Source organism: Ambystoma mexicanum, chromosome 3q, assembly GCF_040938575.1.
Source record: "Ambystoma mexicanum isolate Mex_15411 chromosome 3q, UKY_AmexF1_1, whole genome shotgun sequence".
NCBI classification, from domain to species: domain Eukaryota; kingdom Metazoa; phylum Chordata; class Amphibia; order Caudata; family Ambystomatidae; genus Ambystoma; species Ambystoma mexicanum.
The window spans coordinates 10597506-10620966 of NC_090926.1; the positions used below are offsets into that span (position 1 = coordinate 10597506).

A 23461-nucleotide genomic window follows, 5' to 3' on the forward strand; every position below is an offset into this window, starting at 1 on the left:
ACCTATGAGGCAACTGTAAGGTGGGCGGAGGTATCAGAGCTGCGATTTCTTCACCCAATCCCCCCTTGATGGTAAACATACATACATGGCAAGGGAGAGAACTGGTTAACATGGTAAATGAAACAGATATACATGTACAGGCACGCTGCTGACTGATCAGTCCAGCCAACAACACCCCGACAATCGCCCCTTATGAAACTCAGAAACAGTAACTCAAGTTCCAACAACTACTTTAGCTTTGGTTTGATTGATGCTCAGTCAGCAAACACAATTCCTTTTAACATTCTGAACTTATTTGAAGAGGACAACTGCATATTACAGGCCATTGCTGAGACGTGGCGCATTGCTGCCACTGGACAACTAAAGTGTCCCCAAAAACAGGAGCCCCAAACCAAGAGAGGGAGTTTCACTGTTCTTTTAATACTGCTTTTTCGTCTTTAAAGTCCTACATACCCATTGAAAACCTGGTAATGAAATTCTTCCTTAGCATTAATGACCCAATGAATGCCAGCAGCTGGGTACTGCTGGGTACAGCAGATAGTTCATCAAGGAATAGCAGAGCCTTCTTCAGACAACCATCAACTCATCAAACAAATTGACTGCAGGAGAAGATTGTAAACTGTGGATCAAGGATCGCACACATAGCCCAACAATGGAATGGATGAGCCACTCTACTAACCTGTGCCCCAACCAGATGTTCAGAGGTCCCAGCCATGCACAAGGGAGCCCCTGAACACCACCTCAATGTGAGTGCCACCGACATGGACAGGTTGACTTTCAGACAATTCTAGAATGACCAATATCTTATCACAGGCAGACTTGCCACCTATGCCAAACCAACGCCTGGCAAAGCAAGGACTGATGAACAAGACATGTCACTTACATACAAATCTCCCAACAAGATCTCAGACTCTGACTTTACAACACATACACCACCCTCCTCCCCAACTCAGAAAAGCATCATAATCAACCCCTGGGTAATGCTGAAGTCCCTCGACAGAACCAGAGACACCCGGGCACCTATAGCGTAGAAAAGGGAGAAGACTGGAACCAAAGCAACCAACAGATTGTTCAATAAAGAACTGACAGAACTCAAAAGCAGCAGGCGGAAATTCGACCAAATTTGATTCCGGTCTGACTATATTGCTGGTAAAACTGCATTCATGTAAGCGGATACTAGAATACCCTGTGACAAAAGAATCAACAGTACCTCTATTAATGCAAGTGGATACGAGAATATCATGTGGGAAAGAAGCAAGAGTAACTCCATTCATGAACATAGATACTAGAACGACATGTGGAAAAAGAAGCAAGAGAACCTCCATTCATGAACATAGATACTAGAACGCCATGTGGAAAAAGAAGCAAGAGTGCCTCCTTTCATGCATGCGCATACTAGAATTCCATCTGGCAAAATAAAAAAACAGTACCTCCTTTCATGAAAGCAGATACTGGAATACCATGTTGCAAAAGAAACAAGATTTCCTCCATTCATGCAAGCGGATACTAGAATGCCATGTGGCAAAAGAAGCAAGAGTATCTCCATTCATGCCAGCGGATACTAACATATCATGTGGCAAAAGAAGCAAGAGTACCTCCATTCATGCAAGCGGATGCTAGAATACCATGTTGCAAAAGAAACAAGATTTCCTCCATTCATGCAAGCGGATACTAGAATGCCATGCGGCAAAAGAAGCAAGAGTACCTCCATTCATGCAAGCGGATACTGGAATACCATGTTGCAAAAGAAGCATGAGTACCTCCATTCATGCATGCAGATACTAGAATGCCATGCGGCAAAAGAAGCAAGAGAACCTCCATTCATGCTAGAGGATACTAGAATACCATCTGGCACAAGAAGCAAGGGTACCTCCATTTATGTCAGTGGATACTAGAATACCATGTGGCGAAAGAAGCAAGAGTATCTCCATTCATGCCAGCGGATACTAGAATGCCATGTGGCAAAAGAAGCAAGAGTACCCCCGTTCATGCAAGCGGATACTAGACTATCATGTGGCAAAAGAAGCAAGAGTACCTCCATTCATGCAAGCGGATGCTAGAATACCATGTGGCAAAAGAAGCAAGAGTACCTCTATTCATGCACACAGATACTAGAATGCCATGTGGCAAAAGAAGCAAGAGTACCTCCATTCATGCATGCGGATTCTACAATACCATGTTGCAAAAGAAGCAAGAGTACCTCCATTCATGCTAGAGGATACTAGAATACCATGTGGCAAAAGAGGCAAGAGTACCTCCATTCATGCCAGCGGATACTAGAATGCCATGTGGCAAAAGAAGCAAGAGTAGGTCCCTTCATGCATGCAGATACTAGAATATCATGTGGCATAAGAAGCAAGAGTACCTCCATTCATGCAAGCGGATGCTAGAATACCATGTTGCAAAAGAAACAAGATTTCCTCCATTCATGCAAGCGGATACTAGAATATCATGTGGCAAAAGAAGCAAGAGTACCTCCATTCATGCACACAGATACTAGAATGCAATGTGGCAAAAGAAACAAGAGTGCCTCCATTCAAGCAAGCGGATACTACAATACCATGTTACAAAAGAAGCAAGAGTCCCTCCATTCATGCACACATATACTAGAATGCCACGTGGCAAAAGAAACAAGAGTACCTCCATTCATGCAAGCGGATACTACAATACCATGTTACAAAAGAAGCAAGAGTACCTCCATTCATGCCAGCGGATACTAGAATGCCATGTGGCAAAAGAAGCAACAGTAGGTCCCTTCATGCATGCAGATACTAGAATATCATGTGGCATAAGAAGCAAGAGTACCTCCATTCATGCAAGCGGATGCTAGAATGCCATGTGGCAAAAGAAACAAGAGTACCTCCATTCAAGCAAGCGGATACTACAATACCATGTTACAAAAGAAGCAAGAGTACCTCCATTCATGCTAGAGGATACTAGAATACCATCTGACACAAGAAGCAAGGGTACCTCCATTTAAGTCAGTGGATACTAGAATACCATGTGGCGAAAGAAGCAAGAGTATTTCCATTCATGCCAGCGGATACTAGAATGCCATGTGTCAAAAGAAGCAAGAGTACCTCCCTTCATGCATGCGGATACTCGAATATCATGTGGCAAAAGAAGCAAGAGTACCTCCATTCATGCAAGCGGATACTAGAATACCATGTTGCAAAAGAAACAAGATTTCCTCCATTCATGCAAGCGAATACTAGAATATCATGTGGCAAAAGAAACAAGAGTACCTCCATTCATGCACACAGATACTAGAATGCCATGTGGCAAAAGAAGCAAGAGTACCTCCACTCATGCAAGCGGATACTACAATACCATGTTGCAAAAGAAGCACGAGTACCTCCATTCATGCTAGAGGATACTAGAATACCATGTGGCACAAGAAGCAAGGGTACCTCTTTTTGGTATACACGCATTTCATCGAAGTACTTTTCATCGCCACTTTTTCATTGACCAAAACTCTTTTTTTAAAAAAATATGTTTTGGGGGGTGTGTTTTTGGGGTTGGGGTATGATTATATAAGTAAGGGGGGGGGGTCTTGGGAGTGGAACCCCCCCACCCCCCAGAAATAAAAAATAATAAAAAATAGAGTTTTGGTCAATGAAAAAGTGGCGATGAAAAGTCCCACGATGAAAAGTACTTTGACGAAATAACATAGAACCTCTCCATTCATGCAAGCGGATACTCGAATATCATCTGACAAAAGAAGCAAGGTACCTCCATATTCATGTCAGCGGATACTAGAATGCCATGTGACTAAAGAAGCAAGAGTACCTCCATCCATGCTAGAAGATACTAGACCTCCAATGCCAAATTAAGGAAGCAGATGAATTCAAAATCATAAACAAGCTGACAAACCAACCGAGACCCAACTCTTAGTTTCCCCGACCTATAAAGTAGTGCAAGATATTGCTTCCTTCATCACAAAGTTGAATTCATTAGGAACAACGCAGCATGCTTCAACAAGTTGTGGCCCCAGCCTTTCAAGAGCCAGTAATGGCAAATTCCTTTGCAACCTTTTCCGCAGAAGAATTCCTGATAATTTGGGCCTCCAAACTAAAAGCCTCATCCCTGCCATGTGGCCCTAGTCCTGCTGCCTGCCTACATCTGAATTCAACTTTCACCACCCCTTTGCAATGTGTCTCTGTCATCAACCTCAAGAAGACATTTGCTGTCCCGCTCCTCGACATATGCAACACCATGCTTCGTGACCTGGCCAACTTTTCTCTCATCTGTAACTTTCCTTTGAGGCAAGAATCCATTCCCCTAATCATCCCAAAGGAATATTTTGAGTGACAGGCTGGCTGGACAAGATCTACTGCAGCTGAGAGCAATGGCACCAGAGCTGGCAGAACCCTGCAAGTTCTGTGTACAAACCTTCCTGGTAGGGCAGCACAGAATAAAGGACTTACTTTGTCGTTGGAGATCCTACTGGGCCCCCAGCACCCTGGATCCTGTGTTCCATTGGTGATCAATTTACAAACTGGGCTGATCACTTCAAGGTTCTTTTTTCGAGCTGCTTCAAGCACCCGGAGCCACCTTTTTGATCCGATGTTGAGCTGTCAAGCCGTTGCCTCAGCCCTTTGCCCGCGTCCCCTCCAGCATTTGTGCCTGATGAACTGCATCACTGGACCCTTTCGAGCCGACTCGACTGATTTGAGATGCTGACTCGAGGTGAATACCGCTAAAGGACTGCACTGCATTGTTGGAGCGCTTTGAGCTGACTCAAAACATCTTGCCACCTGCTCGACCCATTTAAAGTGCCTAGAAGCCTTGCTCGATGCTGTTGAGTCTCTATGACAAGAATCAAAAATAATTTGAAGTGGTCCAGTCCCACTAGTCTGTTTTACATGGCCCTAGTAGCCTGCCAGATGCCACTCTCTACCTTTTTTAAGACATCTTCAGAAACGTAGACAGTTACTGCTGAAATCGTTGCCTGCAGTCCCTTGCTTTCAAACCTACAGTGCCCCTTTATTTGAAAGCCTGCATTCTGTATTTTCTCTTACGGGCTGCGTCTCTCGTTTTCATATTAATTGTGCATATTATTAAAGCATCATATTTTCTAGAGGTTTGGTTGGACATTGTTTTATTTGAGAACCCGACTTACATTGCCATTTCTTTTGCTTCTGTCCTAACTCACAGTCTCACACCCCTTCTGGTGTGTACCGCCTTTCCTCCGCCTGAACAATACCTTTCGGGCTGTGCCTGCTTCACCTTCACGATTGGGGTCACTGTTGGTTTAGTAATAGTGTGGGGGTGAGTCGGGGTGAGGTTGTATCCCTCACTCGTGCTTGTACTCCTGCAGAGCAGTAGTCCTTTCGTCGTGCAGAGGGTACAAGGGGACCTCGCAGCCAATGATCCTCCTGTTTTTCCCTGTCTTGCAGGAAGTTTAGTAATGACTTACCTTCTTCTCTGCAGGGCTTTTGCCTGCATATAACCCTCCATCTTCCAGGCCACTCAGGCCTGGTCAGGCTGCTGGAGGCTGAACCAAGAGGCAGTCTAAGACGCTCTGCTTGGCGGATGACTGTAAGCAGGGTTACATGTCTTTTCATTAAACTTTTTCCATCGAGTAAAAATAGTTCCATCGCATCATTTCCATAGAAAAAATGTCCATCAAATGCATTTTTTATTTTTATGGGGGGGGCTTTACCCCCAATAAATATGCATTCGATGGATATTTTTTCGATGGAATAAATTTGTTGGACTATCCCTCGATGGAAATGTTTTGATGCAAAGACTGAATACCTGTATGCAGCATGATTACTGCAAGGTTACCTCTCCTACAGCTGCTCCCTTGCTACTCCAGTGGCTAAGTCGCACAATCCCCTACCGCAGGAAGGAGTACTAGGTACCCTGGGGTTGGCTGCATATGAGGAGTGGGTAATGGCTGGCAAATTCATAAGGAGGGAGATTGTGGAGGAAGTGGCCACTTCTTTCCTGCATGATCTTGACCTGTGAGACATGACGGCCACCCCAGTCCTTGAGGGTGTACCTGGTGCCGCCATTTGCCAGTAGCAAAGACCAGGTTCACCAGAGATCGCCCGGAGCCGGAGATGGCCTCTCTCCCAAGGGGATGCTTCAAGCTTTGTCCACGGCAGGGGTTTGCTTCATAATCCTTCCTTCTTTTGTGAGGCAAAATGGCTGTGGCTACAGAGGATGAAGACCCATCAGAGTGGAATCTGCACTCATGAGGGCACATGCTGCCACAAGCGTTGCACTAAGAGCCGGCGCCTGCATTGGCTATGCCACCCAGTCCCTTCTTTTCTAGCTCTCCTCGCCGCGCTGGAGATGGGGCAGGGTTGGAGATTATTGAGAAGGAAATCACGCTGGTTTCTGACATCTCCTGGGATGCAATGAGCGCCCTCACCCTGGGGGTGCATCAGTGGTGTGGGCCCAGAAAGCAGCTCGGGATCAGAATCTGGAGCCAGGAGGCATCGCAGGTGACCACCCCGATGTGCTTTCCCTTTCTAGGCCAGGAGCTATTTGGGTTGCAAATGAATGAGCAGGCCAAGGAGGGCAATGCCCAGACTGTGCCACCCAAGACTGAACAGGCCCAGGCGCATGTCAAATGACAGAGGGGCACGGGGTCTCCTTCGTGCAGCTGTGGCTCACAAGCCCCACTTGCTGGGCAAAGCCAACCCTCTCTCTCTTCAGGCTCCCTATATTCGTGGAGTCGGGGGGGAGGGGTGTTGGAGGGAATGTCAGAGCAGACACCTTGAGCAGGGTCTTCAGTGGAGGATTGCTCAAGAGCCCCCACTTTCAGGTTACGGGTTCTCGAGGAGGGCTGTCCTTTCCAACATGCATATCAAGGGCTTAGGCTCCACTGGCAGCGGGTACGGATGCCCCCTCAACCTTTTGGTCCTTCTTTGATGACCTTTTCCTTTCCTCCCTTCCGTCTCATTCAGAAGAGGGAGGTGGTTCCCCTTCAAATACTGGTTTAGGGGTCCTCCTCCAGCTGAAAAATCATGCTGCTATTGTGTCTATATGTGCATTGCATTCTAGGTGCATCCCTCAAAAATGGGGCCCTTTCCTTCCTTTTCCGCGCCTTGACGTAATCCCGCCTCAATGCAGACAACACCGGTCCAAACCTTATCCCAGATATTTCCCTCTGCTTGATACTGTAATGTCCTCTTGCACCTGTGATATTGAGACACACTTCTGTCGCGATGAGCTCCTCCACATTCTGTACTCAGTAGCTCAGAACTGAGCCTAATTAATATCTTAGAGAACTGTGAATGCACTAGTAAGATCGTATTAGAAAATCCCGATAAGGTGAAACGTGCTTGTGAGGTGAGGGGGTCCCTCAGGAGATTAAACATCTGTTGACATCCTGCACATCCCCGCTAGCACTCTGAGAAACATACTTCTCCCATTGTGTACACAACAATGACTGGATTGTGACTCGGGATTTTTGGCATATGCTTTCAGCTGGGAAAGGGATCCCCCTGGCCAGTGCATTGTTGAACTTGATATGTTATTTGTATTGCGCTCATACACAGGTGTTTCAGAGCGCGACAAGGCAGGGGAGGGGAACAACGGAGAACAAAAACAACGATCGTACTAGGCCCAGTGACATTGAGAACGCGCAAGTGCAGGGGAAAGGGAAGGGGGAAAGTGCAGGGGAGAGGGAAGGGGGAAAGTGCAGGAGGGAGAGGGACAAGTGGAAAGTGCTAAGCAAACTTTAAATGAATTGAATTTGATAAAAAATAATGTAACTAAAAAATGCTGTAAGGAATGTAAGCATGGAAACAGCTTTTTTCTTTTCTTTTTCAATTTGTAAGTGTTTCTTGCTCTTCTTATACGTTTGTTTATATACTAAAATATTTTCTACTGGTTTCTTTCTTAAGATGAAAAATGTGTAAACAGTCCTTTTATGTGACTAACTGCACAATAGAACAATACATTTCTTTTGCAGAACTTAAGCGTTACTGTAACATCGGTCTGCTGAATAATTGGGACGAATGTGCTTATTTGTGTGCAGGTCCAGGCTTCGGGGCCTTCTGCCCCCCGACTGGGCCTGTCTCTGCTGTGTTGCCCGCTCCCGCAGCTCCCAATCTGTCCGGCCTCCACCTGAAGCCTGGTGGCTGAACGCTTGGGGCTGGAAAGGGAAGGGCCTCCCCTGATTTTGCTCTGGCCGTGCCGGGTTGCAGACCCCCATCTTCCCGTAAGGCTTATACTAGACACTGGCGTCTTTTGCCTCCTGGTGTCTTAAGTCCCACCTTGATCCTGTTTCTTACTCTCTGGTTCGGGTTTTAGATGCGTTCCAAGGGGGTCTGGTGAGGGGGTTGGCACACTCTACTCGAAGGGCTCAACTGGCAGCAGTAAGAGCATTGAGGGGTCCTTGGGCCCTCATTGAACCCGCTGAGGATTTAGCTTCCTGCCCCTTTCAAGGGATAGATATTTCTGAACCCAGGAAACCGTGTGCAGTCCCCTTATGAACCCCCGAGGGTTCTAACTGCCCACTCTGCCCCTCTCCATGGGCCTCTGGAGGAGCTGCCTTTCAGCCTTCTGTCTTAGAAGTGCCTTATTCTGGTCGCCCCTTAATGTTGCTAGAGTGGTGAATCCTTAGTGGGTCAGTACCGCTGGCACCAGAAGGTGCAAGGAACTGTGCATCACCTCCTGCCCAGATCAGACTGGTCGACACCAAGCAGCTGAATTCTGGCTGTCGTAAGTGTGATGTCTACAGCTTTGGACCTGCCTCCCCCTGGCTCTCTGTAGTGTAGGTCCGCGTGCGCTCCCTGGGGTGCCTTCAAGGGTGCTCCGGAGAGGCACGTCCCCAGGACCTCCACGCGGGCCTCCAATGAGAGTTGTATTTCACATTATAAACTGTGTATTGGTCATGCCAGGCAACCTCTTGGGACTTTGCATCTGTCTTGCATCAGCGATGATGCGGTCATGCCATGTGTTGGCCTGTGTTTGGGGTGCATTCCCCCCACCTATTGATGGCCATAGCCACATTCAGGAAGGACTAGCGCTGGGAAGTGTGACTAGGGGGCAATGCTATGACTACTTTATTAATGCCATTACTCTGGGTAATGTTCTTCCTTGTGCCAGCCTAGCTGAACTCTCGCCCCCTCCCATGGGTGGTGACTGCAGGTGGATACATTGCTGGGGTATGGACAGGCGGATCATTGGCTGGGTGGTCCCATTATACTTTACCAGCTTAATGGTAGGGACCAGGTGTCATCCAAGGCAAGGGGGCATTTTAATTTGAAGAAATGTAGAGAGTTGCCCATAGTAAGGACTTGGATGATTCAGAGAAGGGCTGAGTGATGGGATTACCTGCAAGTAATCTTATCATGTTCTGCCAGGTGAGCTGGAAAATCTACAGCTAGCCTAGCCACTAGGATGTACAAATAGACAGAGGACTGTGTCCTCCCTTAACACTGAGGATATAGAAAGAGGACACTGCACTGTGGTGTGCCGGTGTCTGGCTCATGCACCGTCACCGTTAGAAAAAGAGAGCTTTTCCTAAGACAATCAAGTAAAAGGTGGAATGAGTGAAGCGCAGCCTGGGGGCCTCTGACGGTGAGCCATCGTGTCTCGTATCCCCAATTCATTACTGGCCAGTTGTCAAGCCATTAACTCACGGCCTCCGTCTACCCCGAGGGCGGGCATTATGTGCAGGCACGCAGCCCTGGGTATGGAAAGGGAAGATAGAGAGACATTGGAAATCGATGTTTGGCTTTCATTACTACCCTGGGCACTTCTGCTATTCAAGTTGCCGGAGACATTTTCCCAGTCATGACACGAGGGAGATGCTGCTGCTTGGCTGAAGTATAGCACGCTGTGCCTTCGGTCTGCTACTCACAATGCGCCCTCTAGGGACTGGAGCGGGAATCACACTCACCATAGAATGGTGCAGTGACACCAACCGAGAAACATCTCACTAATCTTAGACATGGGTGGACTAGGAACCAAAAGAGGCCCTGGAAATAATTTTCAAAGTGGCCCCATATTACACATTTTCAACAAACCCAACCCTTTTCCTATGAGAACATTTGGAAATACCCCACAAACGAGGTCCAGGCTGCAGAGGCCGACCGGTAAATCTCCCTGTATGCCAGTCCACGCCTGATCTTAGGGTGGCACACTGGCAGCAACAGAGGAGCCTCTCCCCCACCACAGAAACACACATTGAGAGAGGAGTCTCTCACTCACCATAGAATGCTGCAGTGCCAGCAACAGAGGAGCCACTCACTACAGAAACATACAGCGACAAGAGCGGAGTCTCTCACAGACCATTGAAGCATACACATATGTTCACAAGATAGGAGGTTCTCTCTCACCATAGGATGGCAATCCAAAAGGTCGTGGATCGTTGCTTAGTTGCAAAGCAGTGAAAATATAATGTTTATCCAATGATAAAAGGGACAGTCCAGTCAAGGTTGTATACAAATATCTACTTTATTATCAGAAAAGACAGTTCTAGCACCGCAACTACAACCCACCCTGTAAAGGAATGCAGAGGACAGACAGTTTCAAAGAAGGAAAAGGGATGCACTCTGGATACTGACAGGAGGGTAGTTGGTATAGAAATGAATCACAATAGTTTAAGGGTACATGGTTTCGACACAAACGGGGCAATGGGTCGTACAATGTCAATAGGGGCCTTCGGAGAAGGACATGGGGACAGAACCACAATGTATCTTGCGCTGAAGGAGTTCTTCGTGCTCAACAGGGTCGAGTCAGTTTCAGGGCACTTTGCAGCTTCTGCGACAAAGTTCAAGATGGGCGAGAGCTGCACGTATCAGGCAGCAGGCAGTTCGGCAAGCGAAACAGGATGGACGGCTTCAGGCTGGCCAACACAGCGGCTCAGCATCAGGAATCGTTGTCTCAGACCGTGTTGGTTGTTCTGAAGGACTGGTCGAGGTGTTTCGGACAGCTTTAGGTACTGCGGGATAACAACAGTCAGCAGTGCAGTCAGTTGCAGCTCGAGTGGCTCAACTGCATTGAAAATGTCCTTTAAGGCGGACGTTGATACATGCTTGTCACTGCACTTTTCCTAGCTTCTTCACTGGGCTTGTGTCATCCTTTAAAGCAGACGGCCCAAAGCTGAGGAGTGTTGCAGGCAGCTGCCTTGTCCTTGGTTTGGTTCAGAGACACTCTGGCACCTCCCACCTAGGAGGCTTTCTGCAGAACTTACCAGGGCACGCTGTATGCTGGCTGGGTACCAGTTCTGGAGTGGCTGCAGGGTCCCTGGATTTGGTATCTCCCTCTGTTTCCTGGGAGATGTTTGTGGAGGGATCTTGCTTCCCTCTTGGAGATCCTGGCCTTCCTTCACTGGAGGGAGATGTAAGGCAGACTGTACCTTCAGCCAGAATCCAATGATGAGTTCTTCTTACTACTCCTTGCAAAGTCTTAAGATGATCTCACAAAAGAGGGGCTCAGCCCTCCTTTAAAGCCAAATGGACCACATGGATTGGTTTAGGCTCAGACTACCTTAATGAACCAATTCTAGGTCCCCATCAACAATCTCCTTTATGAGTGAGGTCATATCCAGATTGCTTTGCAACAGAAAAGGTAAAGGGGTGAAAACATGTAATACTAAGTCCCATCCATCTTCCTGACTGTTGTGGATCAAAGTGTCCCTCTGGTTAATGGAGCTCTCTGTGGTTCCTGATTAAAGTGACAGGTGTCCCTTAAAGCTGCAGCGAGATCGTACTTTCTGGCACCGTCAATCCACGTATTCATATCTTCTGAATGGGGTCTCTGTGTGGGGATGACTACTGTAAACACTCAGTCCCAGACATGACATTTCACTGTCAATCTATACTGAGGGCGGGAACTGGCATCAGGTTGACACAGTTGCATATGAAAGGGTGTTGGGGCTTCCTGTATACTTTGTTAGCCTCTGCAGCCAGGACCCATTTGGCCTGCTTGAATTAAACTCTGATCAGTATGTGAATGCTGCCACCAGCTACAGGGCACAGCAAAATTACAGGGGGGCTCCATGGAGCCTTTGTTAGTTAATCGGGCTGGCCATGGCAGGGTAAGGTTTGTCCCTCCCCTTGACATGGTGTTCTCATGGCTGTCATATCCCAATTAAATATGACAGGTATGACTGAGCCTGTAGTTTGTGTGCATCCAGAGTACACAGGTCTATGCACATTTCGTGCATTGAGCATAGGAAAATGTGTGTGCTTTAGCCCCACACATTTTCCAGAGGTTGATCTACCATAATTCAATTTCATTTCACATTTTTATTAAAGCCCAGGCAAGCGCACACCCACTATGTGGTCGGTCAAATTCCTCACAGTAACATATACACTCTGAGGCCAACAGTGGTGGTTCTGACTGACCCTGGCTGCGCACTTTCCGAGAACCAGAAAGCAGAGCTGTTCCTAATGTCTGTAAGAAGATAGATATACGCTTTGAACACATGAGGTGTGTGGAGGTTTTCACACTTAATACTTTAATAGTATGAACCTTTAATAAGCCGTAATACAGAATCAGATTAACCCTCCAATTATAAGAACATTACTTTAGAGGGATCCTCACCCACAGTGAGAACTTAGCATGGAGGTTTGGTGACCAATATAAGTGCAAACTGAATATGGTTAAACTTATGGAGATATTAAGAAATATGGATCTTGTTTTGCCAGAAACACATCAATTATGTTAAAGAAATATACAATTGTAACTATAATAGAGTATTAGTTGAAACAACAGAAAGGAAGTATCAATGGCACAATCTCCAAATATCTACAATAGGTAGGGTACATTTAAGACAGATGTGATTCTTCCTCGAGCCGCAGGTACCCATTTCTGTGCCTAAACAGTTAAATTCTGACACTGGAATCCTTGTTGTCTGACTTCATATAGGGACAAAATGTATGCACCCAATGGATCTATAAATCTGAAACCAAGATGGGAAGCAAAAGAGTGCTGCACATAGGGGGTGCTCCCAGGGTGTTACAAGTAGGGTGTGGGCAGTCGCAGAGGGGCTGGGATGGGTAGGGTGGCCATGGATGGAGCTCTGAGTGCAAGAAGCAGGGTTGAGTGGATTAGTCAGCATTTGATGGGATACTCATTGAAAAGTAGGGTCTTAAAATCCTTCCTTAAAGCAGGATAGAGGCTGGCAGTCTTCTCTGTGTTGGTAGCTTGTTCCAGAGACAAGATGCATAACAGGAAAAGGCATGTTTCCTAGTATTTCCTGTCTTGCAGCTTTCTTTTCCAGTCTGGTGATGTTACTGCTGGAGGCGTGCAGATCTCCAGTTCTGGTCGCCTGTTATGCTGTGTGAGCCCTCACGCCCACCCTCCCCCAGTCACCTGTGATGCTGTGTGTGCCCCCACCTCCCCCTTGTCGCCTGTGTTGCTGTGTGTGCCCCCCGCTAGTTGCCTGTGATGCTGTGTGTGCCCCCACCCCCTCTGGTCACCTATGATGCTGTGTGTGCCCCCCCTCGTTGCCAGTGATGCTGTGTGTGCCCCCTCCCCCATCACCTGTGATGCTGTGTGTGCCCACCCTGGTCACCTGTGATGCTGTGTGCGCCCTCCTCCCCCATCACCTGTGATGCTGTGTGTGCCCACCCCGGTCACCTGTGATGCTGTGTGTGCCCCCCCTGGTCACCTGTGATGCTGTGTGTGCCCCCCTCCCCCATCACCTGTGATGCTGTGTGTGCCCACCCCGGTCACCTGTGATGCTGTGTGTGCCCCCCCCCCTTGTCTGTGATGCCCATTGATTGACTTTCGCATTTGTGTGCTGCTGCCGCCCTGTAACATGGGGTAGGCACCATGTATTTGTCCACTGATTTGACTTTGCATCTGTGTGTTACTGCCGTCCAGCAACACGGAGTCAGGCCCAATGGATGTGATCACCATGTACTTTTCTTTTGCACTTGGCGTATGTTTTATTACCTTGCGCACGTTCTTACGCTTCCTTTTCTGTAACCTGAAACACTTACTGTAACTGTATTCTTAAGTTTAAGCGCCTAGATACCACTGGGTTTTGGACGCTATATAAGTGTCAAATAAAATTAAAAAAAATAAAATGTCTCTGAACAGGGGTTGGTAATGTTTACTCTTTACTGAATCAATTCTCTGTCTCTGTCTCTGAATGGGGGCTGGTCTGGTTTTTATCCTAAGGTTCTTTCTGTGGAAAGAAGCTGCTCTACTCCGAAATCTGAAGTCTGTTCTGTTCGACGGCAACTCTGCGCAGAGCGAAGTCGCACCTTGGAACCAGAGCCCGGATACAAATAGTAGTCCTTTCTGCGAGGCCCCGCAGGAGAGCTCAGGTGCGACACGTTTGTCTTTGAAGCAAGACAAGGCAGAGCAACACAGGTTTGACTAGAGACTGGTCTCTGGTATTATGCACGTTGTACAAAATGTATAATAGCTGCTGGGATGGGCGGAGCCTACACTGATTCCTTATTGGAATTCAGGAGTAACATATACGCCCTCAGTACCTAAGGGGATTTTTAAGAGATGAACAGCTAAAGTTCTACTACTGAGTCTGTTGTAACTCTGGTACAGAATTAAGGCCCCTCTCTGAATCAAAGATAGTCTTGTTTTCATGCGGATACAGAGTGATGGACTGTCTCTTAACAGGAGGCAGTCTTGTTTATGTATTTATTTTTGCATTTATTGCAGCGCACACAACCCTTGGGTATCTAGGCGCTAGTTACATTGAGGAAAGAGGGAGGGCGAGAAGGGGGAGGGCAAGGGTGGGAGATATAGAAGGGGTGAAGAGGAAGACGGGGGTCAAGTCTAGAGCTACCCCTGAAACATACGGAAGTCCTTTCTTCTAACAGGAGGCCATCTTGTTCTTCTACCCCTGTTAAGAGCTACGTCTAGTATCACAGGAGGAGCTGGGCCGGTTCTCGCTCTTACAGCATGCTGTTCTGTCTACTTGTAACCTGGACTTAGAAGTAATGCATTATCCGAGTTTCTTTTGGTTTAACCTAGACAGAATTAAAAGCAAACATCTGCTTTAAATGGTTCTCTTTTATATTATATGTAGTGAGACTAATTATGTGAATGAAGTCCATGCTGGCGCACATAGTTGAAATTGGAGCATGAGAATACATGGTTATGTAGAATGCATGAGTAAGTTCCATGACACTGTAGCTAGGTGGCCTGTAGCATTGCCCAAGATTTGATGTGCTTGTCCGCTGACCTCCAGACATTCAAAGGCAGTGGAGGCTGAGGACATGGAATTAGCACCATTCAGGCTTTAATGCTGACTCTGGGCAACTTTTAATTTGTGCCAGTGAAGAGATATCTTCAACTTGGAAACACTGGCATGCAATATTCAATTCTCTTGCTCGTTCTTCCAATGTCTTACAAGCAGCTCTTATACCCCTCCCTTTCCCTGCTACTGAACCCCTGAAATGTGTCCTCCATGTGAAAACTACAGGTAGCATAGCTGTGCACGCAAGGTACGAGCACCCGGGCATGCATGCCAGCATAGCTGTGCATGCAAGGTAAGAGCACACAGGCATGCATGTTGTGTTGGGTCCTCTCAACCTTTCCCCCTCCGTCACATGTGATGGAAGGACCTCTTTGGTCTTGGGATCAAACATAGGATTACAGCGTTGCTCAGATCTACTCTATCCACAAGTACAACATGCAGACCCCACTCTTACAGTGAAGCATCAACAAACATGTGTGGCAGCTTTAAAGGGTATAACATTTTCTGTATCCCTGGAAAGGGGCAACCTAGTCATTTCGGTGACATGAATGCTTCACGCGGGACCCACCTCCAGACAGAACGCTGAGGCCAGGCTCAGGTACTCACTTGCTCGTGGTGCTCGATCCCCATGCTGATGGTGTTCACCAAGATGGCGATCATGATCCCCCGGTTGAAGTATTTGCTGTCCACAATTCCCCGCAGCTTCACCCGGATCTCCCCCCAGATCCGGTCACAGAACTTCTCGCCGGCCTCCTCTGCCTCCTCGGCCTCCACCACGGCAGTGCCTCCACTGCTTTTGCTGCACTGGCTGGCCTGGTCCTGAGACTCGGCCTGGGTGTATTTTGGGCTGCCCCGCTTCTTGGAGGACACCCGGTGGAGTTTGGTGCACTGCGGGCAGTTGGAGGAGTCTGCGGTCAGCGTCACAGCGATGGGCTGAACGATGGACTGCGGCGTGTAGTCCAACTGACTGTGCTTCTGGCAGAGCCCTGGAAAACAAGCAAGTGCCATTAAAAAGAAGTATTGGGGCAGAAATGCTCCCTAAATTCCAAACGACATCATCTACATATAATGACACAGTAAGAAGGCAACCATTTCATGCCACGCCTTCGGAGCCGGTGTATATGGTGTGATCGGCCGCAGTGAGACCTGCGCACCCTGATCCAACGCCACGATCGCCAACAACTTGGAGCGAAAGATAAGACATGACCAAGTTGTTGAAGTGGTAAAGGTTTCAATCTCACACATTTGCAGGAAAGATTATGACATAAAAGAAGTTGCTATCTTTTTCCACCCAACTATTTATTAACTGGAGAAAAAGACTGTTTCTCTTCGCTGGAATGTGACTTCAAATAATAGAAATAGTTTAAAACCTTTAAATGACAGTTTCACTTTTTGCACAATTCTTAAAACATAGTTTTCACTCTTACTAAGAATTCAGCCTTGTTGCTAGACTCTAAAACAATCACTACACATTTCTTTTAAGTTGAGTTGGCAATTCAAGAAGTCCTTATCAGGTTGTTCGACTGTTAGTAGCAGTTGCTGTCTCAATATTCTTGATTGTTTAAACATGTTTCTTTTGTCAACAAGTAGGTTGCTACTTCCAATTTGCTCAGAAGAATTTGCTGCAACCTTTAGCTCGAATCTCAAACATTTTCTGAAAGGAATAGAAAAAGAATGCAAGCACTGCAGAATGCGCAATTATGCAGAATTTCACCAGAGGAAAGCATCAGGTATAGTGCCCACACTGCCAATTCAATAGGCTCCAGCAGGCTTCCAGATAAGGTGCGTACTACGCCTATTTACACATGAAAATCTTGTAAATACGACAGCTTTATTATTTTCCTGTGTAAATGTACACACACGTTTAGAGCAGAGGGTAGTGCTAACGTCAGGTTACTTGACAGAAACAGAAGGCTTCGTTTGAGCCATGGATAAAAACCTCTGAAACAGAATGCAATTCTCTGAAGCCTTTCAAAAACAGAAACTGCACACTGTGATAAAAGGAATGGTTTATTTGGTTCTGTTGCTGCTCATGGAGCAAACAGTAGCACTGTGCATATTTATTTTCCTAGCATTTTAGGATTGTAAAATGTATAAGATTGAAAACTAAGCTGCAATTGAGAATTAATATTTTGTAACAAATGATGCTTTTTTTCCCAGTGAAAGCAAACCAGTATTGCACAATTGTATTTTTCAGGAATTCCTGTGCCGTGTGCATAATCATGAGGAGGCAGATAATTTTTACACTTATAGTTTAATGTACACTCTAATTATAAAAACAGTGCATAAAATGACGACTATGCACGGTCTGGTTTACATCTATTCAACCTTGCAGTCAATGGGTTACATTTCTATTAATGGTCAGTGGCAGCAGAATCTTTGTTTAAGGGTGAGTGATTGTCATTGCACCAATCACAGGTGTCCTAGCCGCTCATATCTACAAGACTACAATTAATACATCCAAAACCTGACTCTCCAGGAAGTGCAAGCATTCAAATGAAAGTTACATTAGTAATTGAAATAGAAACTCAGCAAAACCTGTCCCTGTGATAATCCAGATAGGTATTTAACTTTATGTAGCGCTTCATTGATGGTTCGGCCAACATCTAGGCACTGTGATTATTATACCTCAGTCGATACTCAGTTAACCAACCTCTGAAGGATGTAAGCCAATAAGATAGCTTAGCCGGTTGAGCACTCATTGCTGCGATCTGTTCGTGATCTGTAGGTTGCAGGTGCGAAAGCCCGGCAAGGCCAACTCAGCCTTTCATCCTTTCAAGGTCAAAAAAGGAGTACCGACTTCGGTTTGGTGATAATAGTGATAATATGTTCTATGCACAGTGCTTTGCCAAAAGTGCTATATAAATAACCATTTGACCATTAGATTAGATATAGAATTTAGCATGGAGTCCTTGCCTCTCTGTACTGTTGTATCATAACATTGGCATGCCATTAGGTAGTAATAGCTCCAGGAAAATGAGGACTTTCATTAAACATTAAAAGACAATTCTGCTATCAAACCTCAAAACACACAATACAATTCATGCTTGCTTTACTGTGTAATTGGCTAAGAGTTTGTGTTTTCAACATTTAAATATGTACAGGAGAGATAGAATGGCCAGACCGTAGAGAAATAATGAAAGGTGTACTCTGTCACAATGCAGAAAGCTGCCGCATAGTAATAATTTCCATACAGTTTTTTGCACACGTCGGCTGGATGTCACATACATTTTACTCTCTTGCAAAGGAGAAAAGTCATTTTTACTCTCTTAAAATCACATTTACTCTCAAAGTTTAAAAATAGGGAGTAAAATACTCCCACCTCAAACTCTTAACTGGAGCACTGGGCTCCAGGCACTTTCTAGAAGGCGATTATTACATTTGCAGTGGAGCAGCACTGATGCGCCACGCTAAGAAGCGATTATGCACATTGTGAAACTCGGCCTTTCTTGTCTCAGCTGCTAAAGCAAACAGCATACAGGTTCCATTATTTAACTGCTGGGCTATTATGCATGTCTATGCAAAAAAGACATGTATAATCGTCCTTAACACTTAACACGTTAAGCCCTTTGTCTGCAGGCCTCACATCCATTGCCTCCTGTTCCCGCCAGTTGAACAATCTACACGGTCTACTGTTTTTGGCAGTTCAGTCTTGCTAATGCTCTGTCTAGTAATAAAAGCAGACCACAGCAGAACGCCACTGCATCCATCCTGCGTGCCACATTCATAATACTTTGTCTAGTAGTATAAGCTCACCACAGTGGCATGCCACTGCATACACCCCCCATGCTCTATTGCTAGTGCGCTATCTACTGCATCCATCTTCCGTGCCCTATTAATAATGCTTTGGCTAGTAGTAGAAGCACACCAAAGCGGAGTGCACACCATTCATCCTCTGTGCTCTATTGCTAGTGTTCTGTCCACTGCATTCATCCTCTGTGCCACATTAATAATTCTTTGTCTAGTAGTAGACGAAGAATGCCACCCTTCGCGCTCTGAAACACCTGGGTAAGAGCGCGATATAAATAAAATATCATATCATATCATAGTAGTATAAGCACACCACAGTGGCATGCCACTGCGTCCACCCCCCATGCTCTATTGGTAGTGCGCTATCTACTGCATCCACCTTCCGTGCCACAATAATGCTTTGGCTAATAGTAGAAGCACACCCCAGCAGAATGCCACACCATTCATGCTCTGTGCACGATTGCTAGTGCTCTGTCCACTTCATCCATCCTCCGTGCCACATTAATAATTCTTTGCCTAGTAGTAGAAGCACACCACAGCGGCATGCCACTGCGTCCACCTACCCATGCTCTATTGCTAGTGCTCTGTCCACTTCATCCATCCTCCGTGCCACATTAATAAGGATTTGTCTAGTAGTAAAAGCACACCACAGCGGAATGCCACACCATTCATCCTCTGTACATTATTGCTAATGCTCTGTCCACTGCATCCATCTTCCGTGCCACATTAATAATGCTTTGTCTAGTAGTAGAAGCACACCACAGCAGTAGGCCACACCATTCATCCCCTGTGCTCTATTGCTAATGCTCCGTCTACTGCATCCATCCTCCGTACCACATTAATAATGCTAAGTCTAGTAGTAGAAGCACACCAGAGCGGCATGCCACTGCGTCCATCTTCTGTGCTCTGTTGCTGATTCTCTGTTTTGAAGTAGAAGCAGACCACAGCACAGCAGAACACCACTGCATCCTTCCTCCGGGCCACATTAATAATGCTTTGGCTAGTAGTAGAAGCACACCACAGCGGTATGCCACACCATCCATCCTCCGTGCTCTATTGCTAATGCTCTGTCCACTGCATTCATCCTCTGTGCCACATTAATAATGTGCCGTCTAGTAGTAGTAGAACACCACAGCAGAACACCACCGCATCCTTTCTCTGTGCTCCATTATTGATACTTTGTCTAGGAGTAGAAAAACACAACAGTGGCATGCCACTGCACCCATCCTCAATGCTCTATTGCTAGTGTGCTGTCTAGGAGTAGAAGCACACCACACCTAAATGCCCTTGCCTCCATTCTCCGTGCTCCATTACTAAGGATTTGTCTAGGAGTAGTAGCACACCAGAGTAGAATGCCGCTGCCCAATCCCCCGTGCTCTTCTGTTAATGCTGTGTGTAGGAGTAGAATGCCACTTAATATGTCCTCTGAACTCATTACTAGCGCCCTGTCTATGAGTAGAAGCACATCACGGGAGACAGAAGATGCATCCATCCTCTGGGCTCTGTTGGTAATTCTCTGAATAGGAGCAGAAGGCCCACCACAGCCAGACTTCTCTGCTGGTGCGATCTGCCCGTTGCCTCTAAGGTAAGACCTCCGTGCTCAGTACTCCTGATGCCTTCACACTTGTTGCCGTCGCCGGGGCTGGGTCGGGCCTCTCACCTCCTCTTTCTGCATGCTCACGCTACCCACCTCCTATCACCATCTGGGCATAAGAGTAGCAGCGTGTGGCAGCCCCTTTCTTCCTCGTAACTTGAATTCCACCAGAAACATCTAACTCCCCACAAAACCTCTTGCAGCTACTGGACTAACTCCGTTTTTCCTCTGCTCCTTGTTGGTCCGCCCTCCATCTCTCCATTTTCCCAGGTTGTCCTGCATTGACTGGTCCTGGTCCGCCCTGTGCAGTTCTCGGAGTAGCACTTTGCACTTCCTAACTTCTATGATCTCTCCAACTACAGGATCATTGCCTCTGGTGTTTCGGCTCAAATACTGCATTGCACTGCGTTGCTAACATTTCGAATGCAGGTGGTCCGTATTGTGTGTTTAAACACTGCATCACATTGTGCTGCTGAATTTAGTATCTAGATGTTGCTTATTCTGTTTGTTAACACTGCATTCCACAGTGCTGCTGAATTCTGTATCTAAATGTTCCTTATTCTGTTTGTTAACACTGCATTCCACAGTGCTGCTGAATTCTGTATCTAGATGTTCCTTATTCTGTTTGTTAACACTGCATTCCACTGTGCTGCTGAATGTTGTATCTAGATGTTCCTTATTCTGTTTGTTGACACTGCATTCCACTGTGCTGCTGAATTTTGTATCTAGATGTTCCTTATTCTGTTTGTTGACACCGCATTCCACTGTGCTGGTGGATTTAGTATCTAAATGTTCCTTATTCTGTTTGTTAACACTGCATTCCACTGTGTTGCTGAATTTAGTATCTATTCTAGATGTTCCTTATTCTGTTTGTTAACACTGCATTCCACTGTGCTACTGAATTTTGTATCTAGATGTTCCTTATTCTGTTTGTTGACACCACATTCCACTGTGCTGGTGGATTTAGTATCTAGATGTTCCTTATTCTGTTTGTTAACACCGTATTCCACTGTGTTGCTGAATTTAGTATCTAGATGTTCCTTATTCTGTTTGTTAACACCGCATTCCACTGTGCTGCTGAATTTAGTATCTAGATGTTGCTCATTCTGTTTTTTAACTCTGCTTTGCACTGTGCTGCTGAATTTAGTATCTAGATGTTGCTTATTCTGTTTTTAACTCCGCTTTGCACTGTGCTGCTGAATTCTGCATCTAGTTACTCTTTAGTGAGGATATCATGCTCTTGAATCTCCATGCCTGTATGTGTTGCTAGGCCGCCTGGTGAGTTTGTACGTGCATTGTGCAGTTCTCTGTTCCCCCTCCCCTCTCTTCCCTGGTCACCTCGCTGCCCCCTCCTCCATGGTTCTCTCCATCTCCCCTGTCTACTCTAACTGCGTCTCTATCATCTATCCTCCCTCACTCTCGAAGCCTGGAAGGAAAATGTTTAAAATGGGTATCCTGGCCTCCAACCGAGGCCTGCCCATTGCAGACACTTACGTCAATGCATCCTCCAGGCAGACTATCACTGACATTCTCTTTGTCCCTTCTCCTCTTGACCTATGGACTACTGTCAGGCTTCGCCCCTGGCCATTTTGGCAGAGGTGGAAACACCAGCGGTCACGTTTCGTTTTTAGCAGAGCACTCGGTCTAGTCCTCAACCAACATGGCCGCCTGGTGTTTATCAACGCACCGTTCCATGGGAATGGTGCGTTGTATCCGTTACTTCCTCTAGGACTTCACTGCTGTGCTTGCACAGTTCTACTCCTCAGCGGCTCTCTGCTCTTCCGCTTGTGTCCTTTTGTGTTCTTTCTCAAGCTTTCCTCGTCTACTGTATTTTTGGTTCATTTGGTTCCTCCCTTTCCCTCGCACCTGTACTGTTTCTCTGTCTTATCTTTCAGCTTTCATTTCCTCCATGTACCATGTACACCCAGCGTTCTGCCAGTACGCGGCTTGTCTTCCATCCTCGCTCTCTTACTTTTGCTCCCATCTTCCAGTCCGCCCTTCTTTCTCGCCCTGGCTTTTCACTGCGGGTTTCTGTCTAGTATGTGCTTCTCTGTATCTGTCCTCTGGTTTCTGCATACCTCGTACTAACTCTGAGTTTTCATTACCTGCCCTGTCTTTGTCTTTATTTCCAGTCGCGGCAAGATTCCTCTCTCGTCCACGGTCCGGAAGTCTTATGCTGCATCTCTCAGACACCCTTAAACTGTTCTCCGCACTCACGGTTGCGGTCACCTTTATTCTATTCCTTTCAGGCATCCTGTCCAAACCATCTTCATGTTGAGCCACCTTCCTTCTAGTCAGAGTGATATTTCCTCATATCCCCCGCTTGCAGGCTTTATGAACATTCCACCGGCAAACTATATTAGGGATATTTCCAGACTCCTGGTTCATTACTTCCTTGACCGCCGGAGCGGTATCTGAGGTGCAGTTTACTTACCAGCGTGAACCATCATTCATCTTAGACCTAATTTGAACTAACGCTGCAACAGCAACCAGGGTTTTTTGGTGCATGCTGGCTTTTTCCCTGGACGCAGGGGTTGGCTCCTTGGAGTTACCTGTGACCTGGTATCCACACCGATCAAGGTGGCCTCTGAGGGAGCAAGACCCTATTTGCACTAAATGAAAGATAAGAAGCCTACGGAGAAGAAGAACTCAGACCCAAGGTAGATAAGAAAGAAGAAACAGGCAGATCCCAGGGACAGTTCTTCAGAAGGTCATGGTGAGGAGGAGGTTTGAGAGGGTACCCCCCTGCATGACAACTCCTCATATGGTCTCTGTCCTCTCCCCTTTCTCTTCTTCACCCATTAATGGTGGCACCCGATAGGAAGTGCTCTTGGCTCACTTTCAATCCTCCAGGTGTATCATTACGGTACAACGTCCTTTCATCGCCTGCATTTTCATCCCATGGCATTTTAATGTGCATATTACAACGAATATGCTCATCTAATTTTTTAGGGGGGTGGGAAGGGGCAGAT

At 46.5% G+C, this 23461-nt stretch overlaps 1 protein-coding gene across 3 annotated transcripts in view; it reads right to left on the reverse strand.

The window, feature by feature from the left end:
* The window catches only part of CACNA1I (calcium voltage-gated channel subunit alpha1 I), a 1993092-nt gene that overhangs the window by 519861 nt on the left and 1449770 nt on the right, over positions 1-23461 (reverse strand). For all 3 annotated transcript variants that reach the window (XM_069652938.1, XM_069652937.1, XM_069652936.1), the window contains exon 10: positions 15752-16131. In XM_069652938.1, the coding sequence (XP_069509039.1) occupies positions 15752-16131 (380 nt within the window). The remainder of the gene's footprint in view (positions 1-15751; positions 16132-23461) is intronic.